This window comes from Lissotriton vulgaris, chromosome 8, assembly GCF_964263255.1.
Source record: "Lissotriton vulgaris chromosome 8, aLisVul1.2, whole genome shotgun sequence".
Lineage (NCBI taxonomy): Eukaryota > Metazoa > Chordata > Amphibia > Caudata > Salamandridae > Lissotriton > Lissotriton vulgaris.
Window position 1 is genome coordinate 466,387,113 of NC_141696.1, and position 16,834 is coordinate 466,403,946.

Consider the following 16,834-nt stretch of genomic DNA (forward strand, 5'->3'; position numbering starts at 1 on the left):
AAGGACCTTTGATCTGCGACGATAGTAGTAATTCATAAATTGTGCAGTTCTTATAGGCCCATATCGCTCCTCAACTATGAAACAAAGGTTCTGGGTAAGATCCTAGCCACCAGACTGAGGGCGGTGGTGCAGTCTCTCATCCACCCGGATCAGTCAGACTTTATGCCACACAGAAGCATGCGGCTTAATTCAAGGCGTCTTTTTGGGTTACCGCAGACGGTCTCAGTCCGCCCGCACAAACCGATGGCCCTGCTATCACTAGATGCCCAGATGGCGTTTGATAGCATGGAATGGCAGTACATTTACACTGTTCTGGCAGAACTGGGATTTGGGGCCAAGTTCCGGGTGTGGGTGAGATTGCTCTACACTGAACCGCTGGCCAGGGTTAGAGTTAATGGAACCCTGTCCGGGGAGTTTAGACTTGGGCGGGGCACGGCACAAGGCAGGGGTGCCCGCTCTACCCGACCCTGTTCGCCTTAGCCCTGGAGCCTTTGGCGACATGGGTGCGGACAGACCCCAGAGTGTGGGGCATAGATCTTGGGGGCGGATGGGAGGAGCGTATTTCATTATATGCTGACGATGTTCTCCTGTACGTTCAAAGGCCAGCTGCCTCCATCCAGAGATTATTGGAGATCCTACGCAGGTTTGGTGCCTACTCAGGGTACCGCATCAACTGGGATAAGTCCCTGGGTCATGTCCTGGCGGGCCCGCAGCCGTGTCTTACAGAAGCGTGCAAAGGGATGGTATGGAAGGAGGTATTCTGCTACCTGGGGATCTGGATAACGAAGTCAGAGGCAGAGGCAGAATTTATGTGCTTGAACGTTTTATGCGCCTGAACGTGTCATCTCAATTAGAGCGATTACGTGGAGACATCGAGCATTGGAAGACCCTCCCGCTTTCCCTGATGGGTTGTGCGGTCTTATTTAAAATGATGGCAATCCCCCGTCTACTCTATGTATTGCAAAACACGCCATTCCTGGTACCGGAGCGAATCTTCCGAATGATTGAATCGGAGCAACGCTCTTTGTTATGGAGCGGGGGTGTCCAAGGATCGCTCTTAGAAAATTGCAGAGGGGGGCGTATGACGGTGGGCTGGCGGTCCCAGACGTCCGTCTGTACTATTGGGCGACACAGCTGATTAACGTCAATGGGTGGATGTTTGCCCCCATGGAAGAGCTAGGAGCCAGCGTTCCGGGTGGACCGCATGGTTTTCGGAGACAATACATATCTGGCTGCTCTTTATAGTAGAGGCAGGCGCTGTTTATCCCTGCCACCCCAGACGGCCGCAGTAGTAGGAATTTGGAAACAGCTGACAAAGTTGCTGGGCTGGGGGCGAGGCTCACGGATCAGACCCCTTTGTGGGCCAGGAACTTTCTCCCGGCGGTGGCGAAGCTACAGGATGTTCGCAAATGGAGTGTTATAGGCATAGATGTGCTTGGGGATGTGTGGAAGAGAGGAGATGTGGTGGGGTTTGTGTCCCTCCAGACGGAATTCCAAATGGGGAATGGAGAGTTTCTGCACTACCAAAAGCTCAGACACGCACTATATGGAAAGGGGCGACCAATCGGTCCCCCCGAACGTATGGTCGAGTACCACGATCCCCCCGGGAAGCCATCTTGGGCGGGAGGCGAGTCTCGGCTGGTATGCCCGAAGCGGCGTAGCCGGGGCGCGCCTTTTTCCCGCCCTAGAGTGGGCTGGCCTAGACACCCAACACGGCCGGCCACGCCCTTGGAGGCAGGCGGGGGCGGGTTCACGCCCACCCTGAAGACGGATAAAAGGAGCGGAAGCTAACAAAGCATCCTCTTGTTCCTGTGCTCTGAAGCTGCACCTCCCCGCTGCACGTGAGCTCGAGACGGAACGAAGAGCAATTTTGAGCGTTGTAATCCCTCTTTTTGTCTTACAGATATCCCGTCTAAGAATGCCCAAGAAGGTCGGAAAGCGGGTCGGTACCGATGAGATGCTCCGTATGCTCATGAAGGAGATAACCGATCTGAAGAGAAAGGTTGAGGCCAAGGACGGGGAGGGAGGACCGAAACGGCCTTTACCGGGAACAATTCCCGGTGGAAAGAGCAAAAGGCCCAGAAGGGGAGCACTTGGGGGGGTGACCCCGGTTCCCGAAGCGCCACGAGAAGAGCCAACCCCGGCGCCAAAGGAGGGGAACCCAATCCCTGTGGTGGTCACCCCTGCGAACAGGGAGGATATGCCCCCCGAGTTAGCGGCGCAATTGGCAGCGTGGTTGGGAAACGATAGCGAGGGCGCCACGGCTGACGACGCCCGGGCAGTGATGAGACAACTGCGGGAATCGAGGGAGGCAGCGAAAGCTCCATCTCCTGTTCCCCCGCAGGTCCCAGCGGTTGGAAGTACAGCAGGCCCAAGTTCGGCGACAAGCGTGGGGTCTACTTCAGGTAAGCGGCCATTGCCGATTGCGGGGGGGGACTCTGCACCTTCTCGAAAGGAGAAGATTGCCCAGCACGTCCCACTAGAAGTCAAGGAGTTGATTTGGGCGGACAAATATGTAAACATGTTTTCATTGCTTACCGACCATTATGAGATCGAGCATGTAAAGAGTCAAAAGGAGCTCATGCATCCGAGTGTTTGGCGCGCTAAAATGGCCGCCTTTAAGGTTGATGAGACCATTGGTACTTGGGGCAGAGCGTGGGGAATTTTTACTTCCATCATGGGGGAACGCAGACCTGAGTTGTTGACCGAGTTACCCATCTATCAGTCACGTATTATGGAGTATTCTGTGGCATATGGGGGCAATCAGTGGTTCTGCTATGATAATCTGTTTAGAAAAGCTAAGGAACACAACCCGTTGTTGTCCTGGGACTGTTACGACTCTGTGTCTTGGCAAAAAATGGAGAGTACAGGGATGTTGAAGGTGCCATTAGTAGGGAGTAACGGGGGGGAATCCTCCCGCCAAAACTCGGGGACGCCCTTTCGGACAGGTACAGGTAACGAGTCCCACACGAAGCCGAGTGGCAACACAGGTAAAAGGGGGATATGTTGGAATTTTAACAGGGGCAAATGTACCAGGCCCCAGGGGTCATGCAAATTCAGACATGAGTGTGGGGGATGCGGGCAGCCATCCCATCCTGAGTCCATGTGCAGAGCCAAAACGGGTGATAACGGTGGTAAGGGAGGCGCCAAACAGGTCTAATATAGTCCGAGGGGCGCCTTTACCGACCCTGATTGATACCATGGCAATGATTCCTTGGCTCAGCGAATACCCAGATTATGCTTCCGCTGGGGTGTTGCGGAACGGGTTTTCATATGGTTTCCGCATCCCAGTGGGGGATTTTCAGGGGGTACCGGACTGTAAGAATCAAATGTCGGTCTTACAGCACACGGCGGTGGTTCAGGTAAAGATTAGGAAAGAGGTGACTCGAGGTCGTGTCGCCGGTCCATTCGATTTTCCGCCAGTTGCTAATTTTGTGTGTTCTCCTCTAGGGGTGGTTCCCAAGAAGGACCCGGGGGAGTTTCGGCTGATACACAATTTGTCAGCCCCACATGGTCTTTCCGTAAATGATGCGATAGATCCGGAAGTATGTTCGGTGCGGTACGCATCTTTCGATGAGGCCGTCGCCATGTTGAATCGCCTGGGGCCCGGGACGCTGATGGCCAAATCGGACATCGAGTCAGCGTTCCGGTTGCTCCCGGTACACCCAGACGATCAGCGTCTCCTTGGTTTCCAGTTTCAGGGTCGCTATTACATGGATAAATGTATGCCAATGGGATGCTCGATTTCATGTGCCTATTTCGAGAAATTCAGTTGTTTTCTGCAGTGGGTATTCACGAGGAAGACAGGTTTTCAACATGTTATGCACTATCTCGATGACTTTCTGTTTCTGGGGGCGGCCGGGGATTCTGAGTGTGGACAGGCCTTACATGAATTTTGTGTCCTAATGAATCAATTTGGTGTGCCATTGGCGCCAGGTAAGACTGTCGGTCCCTCGACCTTGATCGAGTTTCTGGGGATCGAGCTCGACTCAGTGGAAGGTTGTTTTCGTTTACCTAAAGAAAAGGTGTTAAAATTCAGGTTATCCCTTGAGACATGTATTTGTGCAACGAAAGTGAACTTGCATCAATTGCAACAGGTGGTGGGTCAGTTGAATTTTGCCCTAAGAGTAATGCCGATGGCGCGCCCCTTTTCCCGCTCGATTGCACAGTCCATGGTCGGCTTGAAGGAAGGACATCATCGTACGAGACTCTCGGCAGAGGTTCGCCAGGACATGCGCATTTGGATTGCATTCCTGGCGGATTTCAATGGTCGAATTGTCTGGAATAAACCAGCAGTGTCTTCCGAGGAGTTGGGACTATGGACAGACTCGGCGGGGAGTGTGGGTTTTGGCGCCATATTGGGTACACAATGGTCGGCTCAAAAATGGCCGTCATGGTGGCATGAGTGCGGGTTGGCGAGTAACATTGCTTTTCTCGAACTATTCCCTATTCTGGTGGCCTTGAGAACATGGCCAGAAGGGTTTAGGGGTCACTCGGTGGTTTTCTGGTCTGATAACATGACCGTGGTTGAGTGTATCAATAGTCAGGCAGCACGTTGCAAATTGATTCTCCGATTACTCAAGGAAATTGTGTTGTTGTGCATGCAACTAAATGTACTGTTTAGGGCGCGGCACGTGCCGGGGGTGATGAACCAAGCGGCTGATGCGCTCTCTCATTTCCGTATGCAGGCCTTCTGGGGTTTTCTGCCCACAGCGGACCCGGTGGCGGCACCCTTTCCCGAAGCTCTCTGGTCTCTCGGTGCCCCGAACTACAAGACCTCGTGGGAGAGAGTTTAGCACCCAGGACGAGGAAGGCATATGAAGGGGCGTTCCGTTCCTATTGGGCCTTTTTGGGTACTTCCGGGAGGGAGCTTTGGGGTCTGGAAGAGTCTGTAGTAAGATTCCTGCTCTCTTTACGTCACGCAGGCAAGTCAGTAGCTACGGCCCAGAGACATCGGGCCGCCATTTCCTTCATGGCAAGGGCTCATGGGATCCAGGACCCGACAGCATCTTTCGTTGTGCAGAAAGCGCTACGGGGATGGCAACGCCTTGAGGGTCGCAGAGTAGACGATAGGCACCCGATAGGTTTGGATAGGTTGGCCCTGTTATTATCCGTGCTACCGGTAACATGTTCATCCCAGTACGAAGCAGTGTTGTTCCGAGCCGCATTTGCATTAGCATTCCATGGGGCTATGCGGGTAAGCGAATTAGTGGCAAAGAACAAGCAGGATACGATGGGGGGACTGTGCCGGGAACACATTCAGGTCAGAGAGGAGACGATGACGGTCTCGTTTGTAAAGTCCAAATCCGATCAGGATGCAATCGGGGACTGCGTAATCATCCAGAGGATCCCCGGGTCTGCCATGTGCCCTGTTGGGTGCGTAGAAGCATATTTAGCGCAGAGGGTGGCAGCATGGGGGGGGACCTTGTTAAGACACGCTGACGCCACCCCACTGACGAGGTTTCAGTTTCAGCGGGTGCTTGCGATGTCGATTTCTGCCGCGGGCTTGAACCCCGGCGACTTTGGGACCCATTCCTTTCGGATAGGGGCTGCTACGGAAGCTACAGCCAGGGGTCTGAATGTTGAACAAATAAAACGTGTGGGGCGTTGGTCCTCGAACTGTTATAAGAGGTATGTACGGTTGCACATGTTGTGAAGCTGTAACGATGTACTCACGCTTCTTGTTTTTGTTTGGTTTTCAGTTGCGCAAGCCTACGAGGCGGGGCGGACTGTCCAGTCGACCCGACACCGGGGGGCCAGCGGTCAGACATTGCCGGCTGTGAAAAAGGAGGTGTGGGTCGTGGGCCACTCATACGTGAGGCGTGCCGCGGACGTATTCAAAGCAGGTGACATGATTCACGTGGCTGGGGAATACGGGTACAGTGTGTCCTTCTACGGAAAGGGCGGGCTCTGTATTGACCAGTTTCGATCATTTTTCGAGGGTTTGTTAGGGCGGACAAGGTCACCGCCGTCTGTAGTCATAGTACATCTTGGGGGCAATGATTTGGTGACCACTGGTAGACGACTTCTTCTTGAGGCGATGCTTTCCACGGTAAGTTGGTTGGCGAGAAGAGTTCCAGGGTGCACAATTGCATGGTCCCATATGATCCCACGGAAAGTGTGGCGGGGGGCTATTTCTGTTTCTGCGTTGAATCATTCAGTAAGGAAAATTAATAATAAAATGAGTAGATTGTTTCGTTCAAGTACACTGCATTCTGTCTCGCATGGTTGTATTAAAGGGGACAGTATGTATTTGGGGGACGGTGTTCATTTGTCCCGGGTGGGGAACGAATTACTCATAGGAGACTTCATAGCATGGTTAAGGAGTTTACAGCATGACCTTTAGGTAGGAGTGTTTTGTGGGGGGTCCGGATAGCCGGTCAACTATCCGGCCTGTGGCGGTAAGGTCATGATCGGTGAGCAGTAATTGGAAGATCCCTATGAGGGGGCGTCACCCATTACGGATGGGAGCGCGCGGGGGAGGTGGCCAATTGGCCCCTCAATGGGGAGGCGGTCCTGTCTAAGGAGAGGCCGCCGGAAGGAAAGGAAAGGTGGTCAAGGCCCCTTCCTGGATAGGAGGGGCTACGGCCCCTCCTGGGGAATTTCCCGGGGCCAGGACATCTGCGACGGCAGATGGGTAAGTTGTGTGGGGTGCGGGAGGGGGTTTACGCTACCTTTTAGACACCTCACACGAGTCCTCGAACGACCGTTAAATGGCGTCGAGTTTATTTGGGCCCCCGTCAAGTACAAAGGGAAATTGGTAAATGCACTTGAGGTACGCCTCTGTGCGGTCGCCCCTCTCACAAGTGAGGGGGGTATTTCTGGTTTAGGGATCTGACACCGGTTACGACCTTGCCGTTGGCCCTTAACGTTAGGATGTACAATTTCAAGTCAAATGTTTTGTAGGATGTTAGTTCGGCTAGGAGAACCTTTGTATTAGAGATCTGTTAAGGTTAGCCAACATCGTAATGTGGAAATGAAATTGTACATTATATGAAACTGTTATTTTAATGTTTTCTTTTTGTTTCATATTTTAATAAATACGGCCGGGAAGGGTGACTCCCTTCCCGCCTTCCAAAAATTCAAGAACAGTTTCCGGTTTCCCAATTCTTGGGGATTGTGTTGAGAGGGGGTGGCGGGTATCTCGGCAATATGGAAAGGGGCGACCAATCGGTCCCCCCGAACGTATGGTCGAGTACCACGATCCCCCCGGGAAGCCATCTTGGGCGGGAGGCGAGTCTCGGCTGGTATGCCCGAAGCGGCGTAGCCGGGGCGCGCCTTTTTCCCGCCCTAGAGTGGGCTGGCCTAGACACCCAACACGTCCGGCCACGCCCTTGGAGGCAGGCGGGGGCGGGTTCACGCCCACCCTGAAGACGGATAAAAGGAGCGGAAGCTAACAAAGCATCCTCTTGTTCCTGTGCTCTGAAGCTGCACCTCCCCGCTGCACGTGAGCTCGAGACGGAACGAAGAGCAATTTTGACCCACCCACCAGCCCCTGAGGACAGCGATTCGTTGTGAATACAGTTGATAGTATCTTTGATTTTCTCTGCTTTCTTGCAGGTTGTGATGATTGTCGTGATAGTTCTTAACGATGCAATAAAGATTGATGATTGTCAGTATATTTTGCTAATAAAGTAATTTTGAACAAGGATTGATCAGTATTTATGCTTGATAATAAATGCTGTTTGGTTAGAGATCTTAGTAACTTAGGTAAAACTGTCGTATTTATTTTGGTCGGGCGGTAAGGTCATGATTGGTGAGCAGTAATTGGAAGATCCCTATGAGGGGGCGTCACCCATTACGGATGGGAGCGCGCGGGGGAGGTGGCCAATTGGCCCCTCAATGGGGAGGCGGTCCTGTCTAAGGAGAGGCCGCCAGAAGGAAAGGAAAGGTGGTCAAGGCCCCTTCCTGGATAGGAGTGGCTACGGCCCCTCCTGGGGAATTTCCCGGGGCCAGGACATCTGCGACGGCAGATGGGTAAGTTGTGTGGGGTGCGGGAGGGGGTTTACGCTACCTTTTAGACACCTCACACGAGTCCTCGAACGACCGTTAAATGGCGTCGAGTTTATTTGGGCCCCCGTCAAGTACAAAGGGAAATTGGTAAATGCACTTGAGGTACGCCTCTGTGCGGTCGCCCCTCTCACAAGTGAGGGGGGTATTTCTGGTTTAGGGATCTGACACCGGTTACGACCTTGCCGTTGGCCCTTAACGTTAGGATGTACAATTTCAAGTCAAATGTTTTGTAGGATGTTAGTTCGGCTAGGAGAACCTTTGTATTAGAGATCTGTTAAGGTTAGCCAACATCGTAATGTGGAAATGAAATTGTACATTATATGAAACTGTTATTTTAATGTTTTCTTTTTGTTTCATATTTTAATAAATACGGCCGGGAAGGGTGACTCCCTTCCCGCCTTCCAAAAATTCAAGAACTGTTTCCGGTTTCCCAATTCTTGGAGATTGTGTTGAGAGGGGGTGGCGGGTATCTCAGCCATATACTCACCTACAGGCTGGGGAGCAATTGCCGGAATACGCCACACTGGAAGACAGGTTGCTATTGGACCCAATGACAGACAAAGCCATCTCCCTCACGTACAAAAAACGTATCAATAATCTGACTGATCCCCTGGGTCCGCTAAGGGAAAAATGGGAAACGGACATAGGGTTGTTAGAGGACGATGACTGGAGCGAGGCCTTGCAGAGCCCGCGAGAAGTAGCGATCCGAGCTGGATTCTAGCTGGTTCAGCTCCGTATTCTGCATCGCTCCTCCACCCCGCGCACGACACAGTTTCGAATTGGATATGTGAACTCACAATTCTGCTTGAGGGGGTGTGGAGAAGAGGGTTCGTTCTTCCATATATTATGGGACTGCACTAAGGTCCGGGCTTACTGGTCCAGACTGTCTGACATCATGGCGAGGTAGTGGGAGCGGAGGTCCCGCTGGAAGCGAGATAGCATGTCCTGGGGGTCACGAGTGATACCACCTGGCTGAAATGGGACAAGATCTGGTTGGCACTGGCAAGCATGGTTGCAAATAGGAATATAGCGAGACTTTGGGGGAGCGAGATTTTACCGACAGTGGAGGACTGGGAATGAGACCTTGATTGGTGCCAAAGAGCTGAGAGAGTCATATATAACAGCAGGGGGTGCCCCAAGAAATGGGAGAAAATGTGGGCGGCATGGCGGCTGTATAGAGGAGAGCTAGGTGATACCCAGGTTGAGTCTGATCCTGGTTAGTGGCCATGGTGTGCTCTGATCCACGTTACTTGACTAGACACTGAGGGTGATCCCGTAGATTACGCATTTCCGTTCGGCTTCGTGACAGAGTGCTGTTGCCTGATGTGGGGTGGGAGCGGGCGGGGGAGGGGGGTTGGGAATGAGTTGTCCATATTTTGCGATGGGTGCTATTGCCTAGGTGGAGAGACGGAGTGTTGGCGATGGGAGGTACACTAGGGGCTTGATCTGTATATGTAGGCTAAATGGTAAATATAAGGTGTAACTTTTACTGAGTCTTCTATGTATCTATGTACTACCGATGCTGACTGACGTGCTATTTTCTGGAGCCTGTTATTTACAATAAAAAGTTTTTTTTTAAATGTGTAGGCTTTAATGAAAAACGAAATGCGTATAAATGCACAAATTGTAGTAGGCAACCCTATTTACTCATACTAGGCCTGAATAGCTGAAGCAACAATTCTCTAACAAGCTGACATGATTAAAGAATGCTGAGCTCATAAAAAATATTATTTTGCTGACCTTCCTTTGGACATGTATTTCTTAATGAATAAAGGTTGCATACATGTTTTCATCTAATTCTGGAAATGTTTCTACTTATACAATGTTTGCTGTTAGTAATTGAGTAAGCTGTTATTTTAGACAAATAGAGATGGCAATTCCCTCATGGGAAAGTAGTTTTGAACAAAAGAATGAATTATGTGTAGTCCAGAAGAAAGTGCAAGATGATAAGAAATAATTACACTGTTATATAGAGTTATTGTGTTCCCGATGAGAAGACAATGAATGATCCTGTTCCCATAGGAGCATTGCAAGATGATTGGCTGGCTGAAGAAAGAAGAAGACTGCAAAATGCAACATTGATAAAATGTGCTGTGTATAATAGTGTGTGTTCCTAAAGTAGGACAGACCTCTCCTTCATTCCATTTGGTTCACTTGTTCCACATTACTCTGAGACTCTACTGAGTTTTTTGGACCTCTCTTTATGAGAAGTTCTGCTTGATAGAATATTGTTCATTGAGCTCTATGATTGTACTCTCATTCTCTCTCTCTCTCTCTGTCAAATTAGAACTCTTTATGGGTTTTGACTGACACCTTTTCTTCCCATTCCTGGAATAGGGACTGTTTCCTTTATGAAACATCTGTAAAGCCTATTAATTTGATGTATTGATGGCTGTCTTTGATTATTGACAAAACTAATGATTGATATTGATGAACTTATATGCTGATTCTAATAAAGATGAATGACTAGAATACTGTATTAATAAAACCCTTTCACTCATAACAAACTCTCATTATTGGCTAAAAATAGATTAGTGATTGTGATGGTAATTTCATGTGATGATCAGCTCCTGATTAATCTCAGCCAATGTCAAAGATCCGTCGACCTAACCAGTGGGTATTTCTCCTGATGAGGTGGTATCTTATATCGAAAACCGATAATTTAAAGTATATCCCCTTTCCAGCAATAGCAAAAAAGCTAAGCCTGTCTTTAGGCCAGATATATAATGGTATCATATCGCCCACCTATTGCCTACCTCAAATGTCTCCTGATTGAGATTGCTGTTCCGTGAGATCCGCACATCTGACTTACAAATCTTAGAATATTCACACTTCCACTTGTATCTGTGTTTCAAGGTTCTTGCACACTAAAAACCAAGTCAGAAGGCAAAATCTGGAAAGCCTGTCCTGCTCTCTTCAATTGTTAAGAGAATCTTAAAGAATATGCGACTTGTGAAACATCTGCTTCTGGATTCCTCGTCGCACAACATCTTCACGCCTTGCAAAGCAGCTTCTTGCTCTCTGTTCTCCTGCTCCAGGGTGGAGATTGTCTCCTTTTAGACTTCTCTCTACTTACGGGCTGTAACCTCACTCTCATTATTTAAGACTGCTTGAAAAGTTACTGTCTTGGTCTCCTATTAATTGACTCGTTCCTTATCCTGGGCTTTTAACCAGATTAGACTCTCCTCACCCCTTTTAGCTCAACACTTGGGACTTTATGATGCCATTGGCCACTTTTGCTTATTGTTGTTTAGTGCCTTATATGACTGAATGGTGCACTTTTCATTACCCTGTAAGAATGATAACAAATACATGTTATGTGTTGTAGTTAGAGAGATAGATGGAAAGATGGATAGATAGATGGATAGATGGATAGATAGATAGATAGATAGATAGATAGATAGATAGATAGATAGATAGATAGATAGATAGATAGATAGATAGATAGATAGATAGATAGATAGATAGATAGATAGATAGATAGATAGATAGATAGATAGATAGACAGAAGGACGGACGGACAGACAGACAGACAGACAGATGTAGTTTTACTAGAATGAAAGTGATAAGCAGTGCTGTGAATATTTATAGATGGAACTCCATGCTCAAAATGGATGGAGAAAGCATCATTTCGTGTGTACGCATGCTGGTAAGAAAGACATGAAGGAGGCAATGAAACTCGCATTTTTTGCTAATGTAAGATTTTTAATAAATAAAAAAAGAATCTAACAAATGTAGTTAAATCTCCCTCCATAACGAGAATATACAACTCTAATATTACAACAACTATATTCATATTTTTAGTTTTCTTGCATATTAATTAAATAATTATTCATTGTTTTCTTTCCGAAAAATAAAGTTTGACTTTTGTAAACTGATCATGAAAGACAAGGAAGCAGGAGGGGGATAGGGGGATAGGGGGATAGAGGGATATCAACCAGAAATTGTCAGTCTAAGATTTAGGTCTCAACTTACTGTCCAGATGAACTAACTCAGGGGTGAAGGAATATTTTGTTGTAATCTGCAGACAATTGCAGGTGACAGGTTGAATTCCAGTGAGTTGAATGAGGGGTCTATGTGCCTGCTTCAGACATTGAAGTGTAATTTGCATGAACCATACTCCACAGCCTGTAGACGGATGAGGTTCTTAACAAATCTGCCTTGAAAATCAGGTGAGAAGTTGTAATGCTACCAAGAAAGCTCAGATGCCTAATTTTGCATTGGATTTTCTGTTAAAGAAACCCCATTTTAAGATGGCTGCTGAAGCCAATGCATTTGTTGTGATGTATAGTGAACTTTTTTTAATTTACCACCCTAACATGGTGAAGATGTGAAAAAGTGTGCACCATGCAAAAAAAAGAAAGCATACAGTCCAGAGACACTTTGCAGCTGCTGGACCCTCAAAAGACCAGTAAAGAAAGACTAAAATATTAAAATGCGGTTGGGCGGGGAGTGGGACAGGGAACATTGAGGAGTTAGGAAGGGGAGTAAAAAGAGTGTGCTGTGGGTGAGAGTAAAGGAACAAATGGAGGAGAGTGGGAACAGGTACACTCCCGTGTAGTCCTTTCTGCAAAAGAAAAAAGAGACTTCTTAAGTCAGCAGTGGAAGAATACGACTCATCCAGTCTGAACACTGTGAGGACCACTGCTCATAGTTGAGACAAACACAAACATATGGAAGAATGTCATGATCAAAAGCAGATAACTGAGATAGACAATGAAGGCATCCATTCCTGATCAAGGAATTGATCCAAAGCCCACTTTAATTACTTGCTATGTGTTGGAAATAATAGGTCTACCACAGGCAGGTAAAGCTTCCTATCGCTTGAGACCAAAAATGGCTGCTGAGTGAGGTCTGATCAATGAGGGAATGACAAGTGCAACAACCAATAGCAGAGTGAGGCCTGACCTTACACCTCTCTCTTTCTCTCTCTCTCTTTGGACAGCTCATAATTCCGCGTTTAGAGAACAAGGTTCATTACTGGCCCCTGCATTATCTCTATGTTCACAACACATCCAAATATAATTTACATATTTCCTCTCAAACACAGGCAAACAGCACAGAGGTGATGGATGTGAATGCGTGGATGAGTCGGAACCATGAAACCTAGAAAATACAGATAATTACTATAACTTAAATCTTCTGTGTCAAATGAATGGAATTGGAGTTGGCAAACTCCTCTGTCCTGTTACTTTTGCAGGCAAGTGTTTTCTTCGATCAATGTCAGAATGGTTTCTTCTGGTTCATCTTTTTCAAGAAGTGATCCAGGCGCCACATATTCATTCTGAAAGAAGGAAAAATCACATTACTCTCCATAGTAATAACATGAAAGTTTATCTTCTTTAAGAGTCACTTTATAGGGTTTAAAACAAACCGTGGCATAGCCTACAGTTCTGATGTTTCTATCGTCAAGAGATTGAAAGGAGGAAACAGAGTAAGCAAAAGAAGATGAGAAGAGGAAGAAAAGTGAGAACAGAAAGAGGGAAAAGGAAAGCAGATGCTAAGAAGAGAAGACGAACAAATGAGAAGGGGGAAAAGAAGTAGAAGGAAAGGTAGACTAGGAGAGCAACAAATGAGTGGACAGAATAAAGGAGAATGTAATGAGAAAACAATCAGATAGGGTGAAAGAAAGCAGAGGGAGAGAAAGTCAGGTATTTGGGAATAAAAGAGTCAAGAAGTGAAAAAATAAAATAAAAAAGGAATAGAAAAAAATGAAATAGAAATAAAACATCGTCAGAAAGGGCTGTGACCATGCTACGAGGAATGCTCCCAGTTTGCTGTGCTTCCTTCAGTGGGCTTGTGACAAACCTCAGCCTTTTTGTGACTTGTTTGTTTAGTGCTGACATGGTATGTCCTGGGGGTGTGAAGGATGGGTTGTTTGGGCAAATCCAGGCTCCCTGTACACAGAGCTAAGGGGTGCGGAGGCAAAGAGGTGGATGCTGCTGTTCTGCTGCTTGTCAGCAGAATCTGCTGGTCATGCCCTTTTAAGGCACAAATGCAAAAAGAACAATTGATGGATAGAATGCAGAACAATGTCATACACTTAACCCAGTACCAAGATCTGGGTTTAAATCCATTGTTCTTTTACTCCCCATGCCATTCCAGTTTGAACCCAGTCATATGCAAATCAGTCCTGACCCTGCTCCCAATAGGAACAGTCCAGCCCGAAGTGCCAGGGTAGGTCCTCCATGGACTGAAAACAAGCATCCTAGGACCGGTTTCGGGGTTTCACCCCTCATCAGACAGGATAACTTGACTCCAGTGGCATGGAGAGCATGGGACCCACATCTGGGCATACCCATCCCACTCAGGATGTCAAATGCCAAAAGAACAATTGATGGACAGAATGCAGAACAATGTCAAACATTCGCCCCAGTACAGAGATCTGGGCCTAAATCCATCACTTTTTTGCTCCCCATGCCATCCCAGTTTGAACTCAGCCATAGGCAAATCAGTCCTAATCTGTGCCCAATGGGAACAGTCTAGCCCGAACTGCCAGGCTAGGTCCTCCCGAGACTGGAAACAATCATTCTAGGACCGGTTGCGGGGTTTCACCCCTCGTCAGGCAGGATAGCTTGACTCCAGTGGCATGGAGAGCACGAGACCCACGTCTGGGCATACCCGTCCCTCTCAGAGTGACAAATGAAAAAATAATAATTGATGGTGAGAATGTAGAACAATGTCATACATTTACCCCATTACAGAGATATGGTTCTAAATCCATTGTTGTTATGCTCCCCATGCCATTCCAGTTTGAACCCAGCCATATGCAAATTAGTCCTGACCCTGTGCCCAATGGAACAGTCCAGCCCGAACTGCCAAGCCAGGTCCTCCCTGGACTGGAAACAAGCATCCTAGGACCGGTTTCGGGGTTCCACCCCACATCAGCTAGGATAGCTTGAATCTAGTGGCATGGAGAGCAAAGAACCCACGTCTGGGCATACCCGTCTGAGGTTCCGTGACGATTTGAACCCGTGTTTTCAAGTTTGTCGGAAATACATAATATTAGTATCAGCGAACCGCAAATGATCCATTTAGCCTATCCTGGTGTTTTCGCTACGATACGAGCAAGAGCACTCCTGTTATGAACACATTTCTGATCTACCCACGGCATCCATCTTAGATCATGTCCGCCATTTTGTGTTTCTTGCCCTCACATATGCAATAACCTCTGATCACTTCATTTCGATTAAGGACATGTAGCCTTAGCCGGAGATTCACCTCTTTCAAGACACGTGTGCCTTAAACCAGATCACGCTGTAGCTGCATGACTCGACAAAGGCTGCCTCCTCTGCCCGAGGCCAGCCCACCTGAACTGGTTCTCGTGTCCATTATTTCCGATCATGATTAGGCGGCCGAAGCCGGTAGCCTTGCCCATTTACAACCCACAAACATCTCTTATCCCGCTTTTCTATCTCCTGCACCTGGCTCTGCTCCTTTCCTTCTGGGCCTTTATTAGGGGGAGGTAACGAACTTTACGATGAGGCGGTCCGGCTCTTGAATGCAATATTGACAAGGGATTGTGATGGACTAGTGGGAACCCCTCTTCGTGATGTTTGGCATCAGATATTATCGACAGTTCCTGTGTAACGCCAAATATTTATTGTTTAAGACACAAAGGTTTAGGAATGTACTAGCATGTGAAATATTTGCCTAAAGCACAATTTTTAGTATATAAGGAGCAACCCTCAATGTACAAATCGAACAGGCTCCTAGTCTCTGCCCGTGTGTAGATTCTGTGACTTCTGTGTCCCTGCAGTAATAAACCTTTGGTCTTTGACGCCACCATCGAGAAGCCCGTGTTTCTGTTCATTTGCGCACCAAGGCAGGTGGAACTCCGGGGTCTTTGGGTGTTGTTCCCTGACACCTCTGGACGGAACCAAAAAGTCCAGAACTCCAATTGGCGCCCAACGTGGGCGACGTCATTCGGTACCGGTCCAAAAGCCTGAAGAGTTCGAGGAGCTTCGTGTGAAGATTCCCGAGGGAGGCGCCCCACTTCATCGATCCCGGCATATCGCAAAAGTGGCCCTGAAGTTCTCTTCCACGAGGGTTCCCGTTCAGGACGGCTGCAGTGGGCCGTTGCCTTGACCGTCGCCCTGTCTTGGACCCGAGGTGCAGCCCTTAGTACAGCGAAACGTGACGGGTTTCTCCTTGGTGACGTCTTCAGTGCCTCAGTTAAGTATTTAGTGATAGCTAGCTGGTTACTTTGTGAGGATTGTTAAAATCCTTGATCGGTTCTTGGTTTGGTTTTTGGTTTCGTAAGATTATCACTAGTTGTTCTGGTTACGATAATCTATTTGGTTCAGTTTGGGTATCGATACATTAGTTTGGTTTTGGTAGGCCTAAGTTCTTGGTTCAAGTGCACATATTTGTTTCGTGTTTTGTTTGTTTTGTGTTCCAGACTGAAAATGGTAAGTCGGAAAATGTTGTCTTGTTTTGGTTGCAACCATGACTCACGATTGGAGGATTCCTGTCTGGTTCCTCCGATTGGGACTCCCCTTTATGACCTATATTGCAAATTTGGAGTGGGTCCTATATCCTATAATGAGGTATGGGTCCGTTACTGTAAGAAGGATGGTGTCCTTAGTTGGCCACTACATGGTAGTTTTGAACCCGAGATCCTTGATAATTTAGAAGCGAAATTGTTTAGTAAGAAAGCCCGGCCGGCAATGTTTGATTCTTTCCGTTATTGGCGAAAAGAATCCAAACAGAGAGAAATGAAAAGGTTGAAGAAAGAACAAAAAGAGAAAGAAGAGCTAACTCTAGAGCAAGCAACTAAACAATTGCAAGATAATGAGTGCGAAAAGGCTATAGATGTAGC

The 16,834-nt window shown here is 47.9% G+C and overlaps 1 protein-coding gene across 2 annotated transcripts in view; it reads right to left on the reverse strand.

Annotated features, from left to right (window-relative positions):
- Window positions 1-11,697: 11,697 nt before the first annotated feature.
- The window catches only part of LOC147697186 (granulocyte-macrophage colony-stimulating factor receptor subunit alpha-like), a 328,625-nt gene continuing 323,488 nt past the window's right edge, over window positions 11,698-16,834 (reverse strand). Inside the window, exon 11 of one of the 2 annotated variants that reach the window (XM_086934253.1) lies at window positions 11,698-13,297. In XM_086934253.1, coding sequence (XP_086790379.1) covers window positions 13,202-13,297 — 96 coding nt within the window. In that variant the 3' untranslated portion in view covers window positions 11,698-13,201. The remainder of the gene's footprint in view (window positions 13,298-16,834) is intronic. The other variant, XM_086934255.1, reaches the window with a different exon arrangement.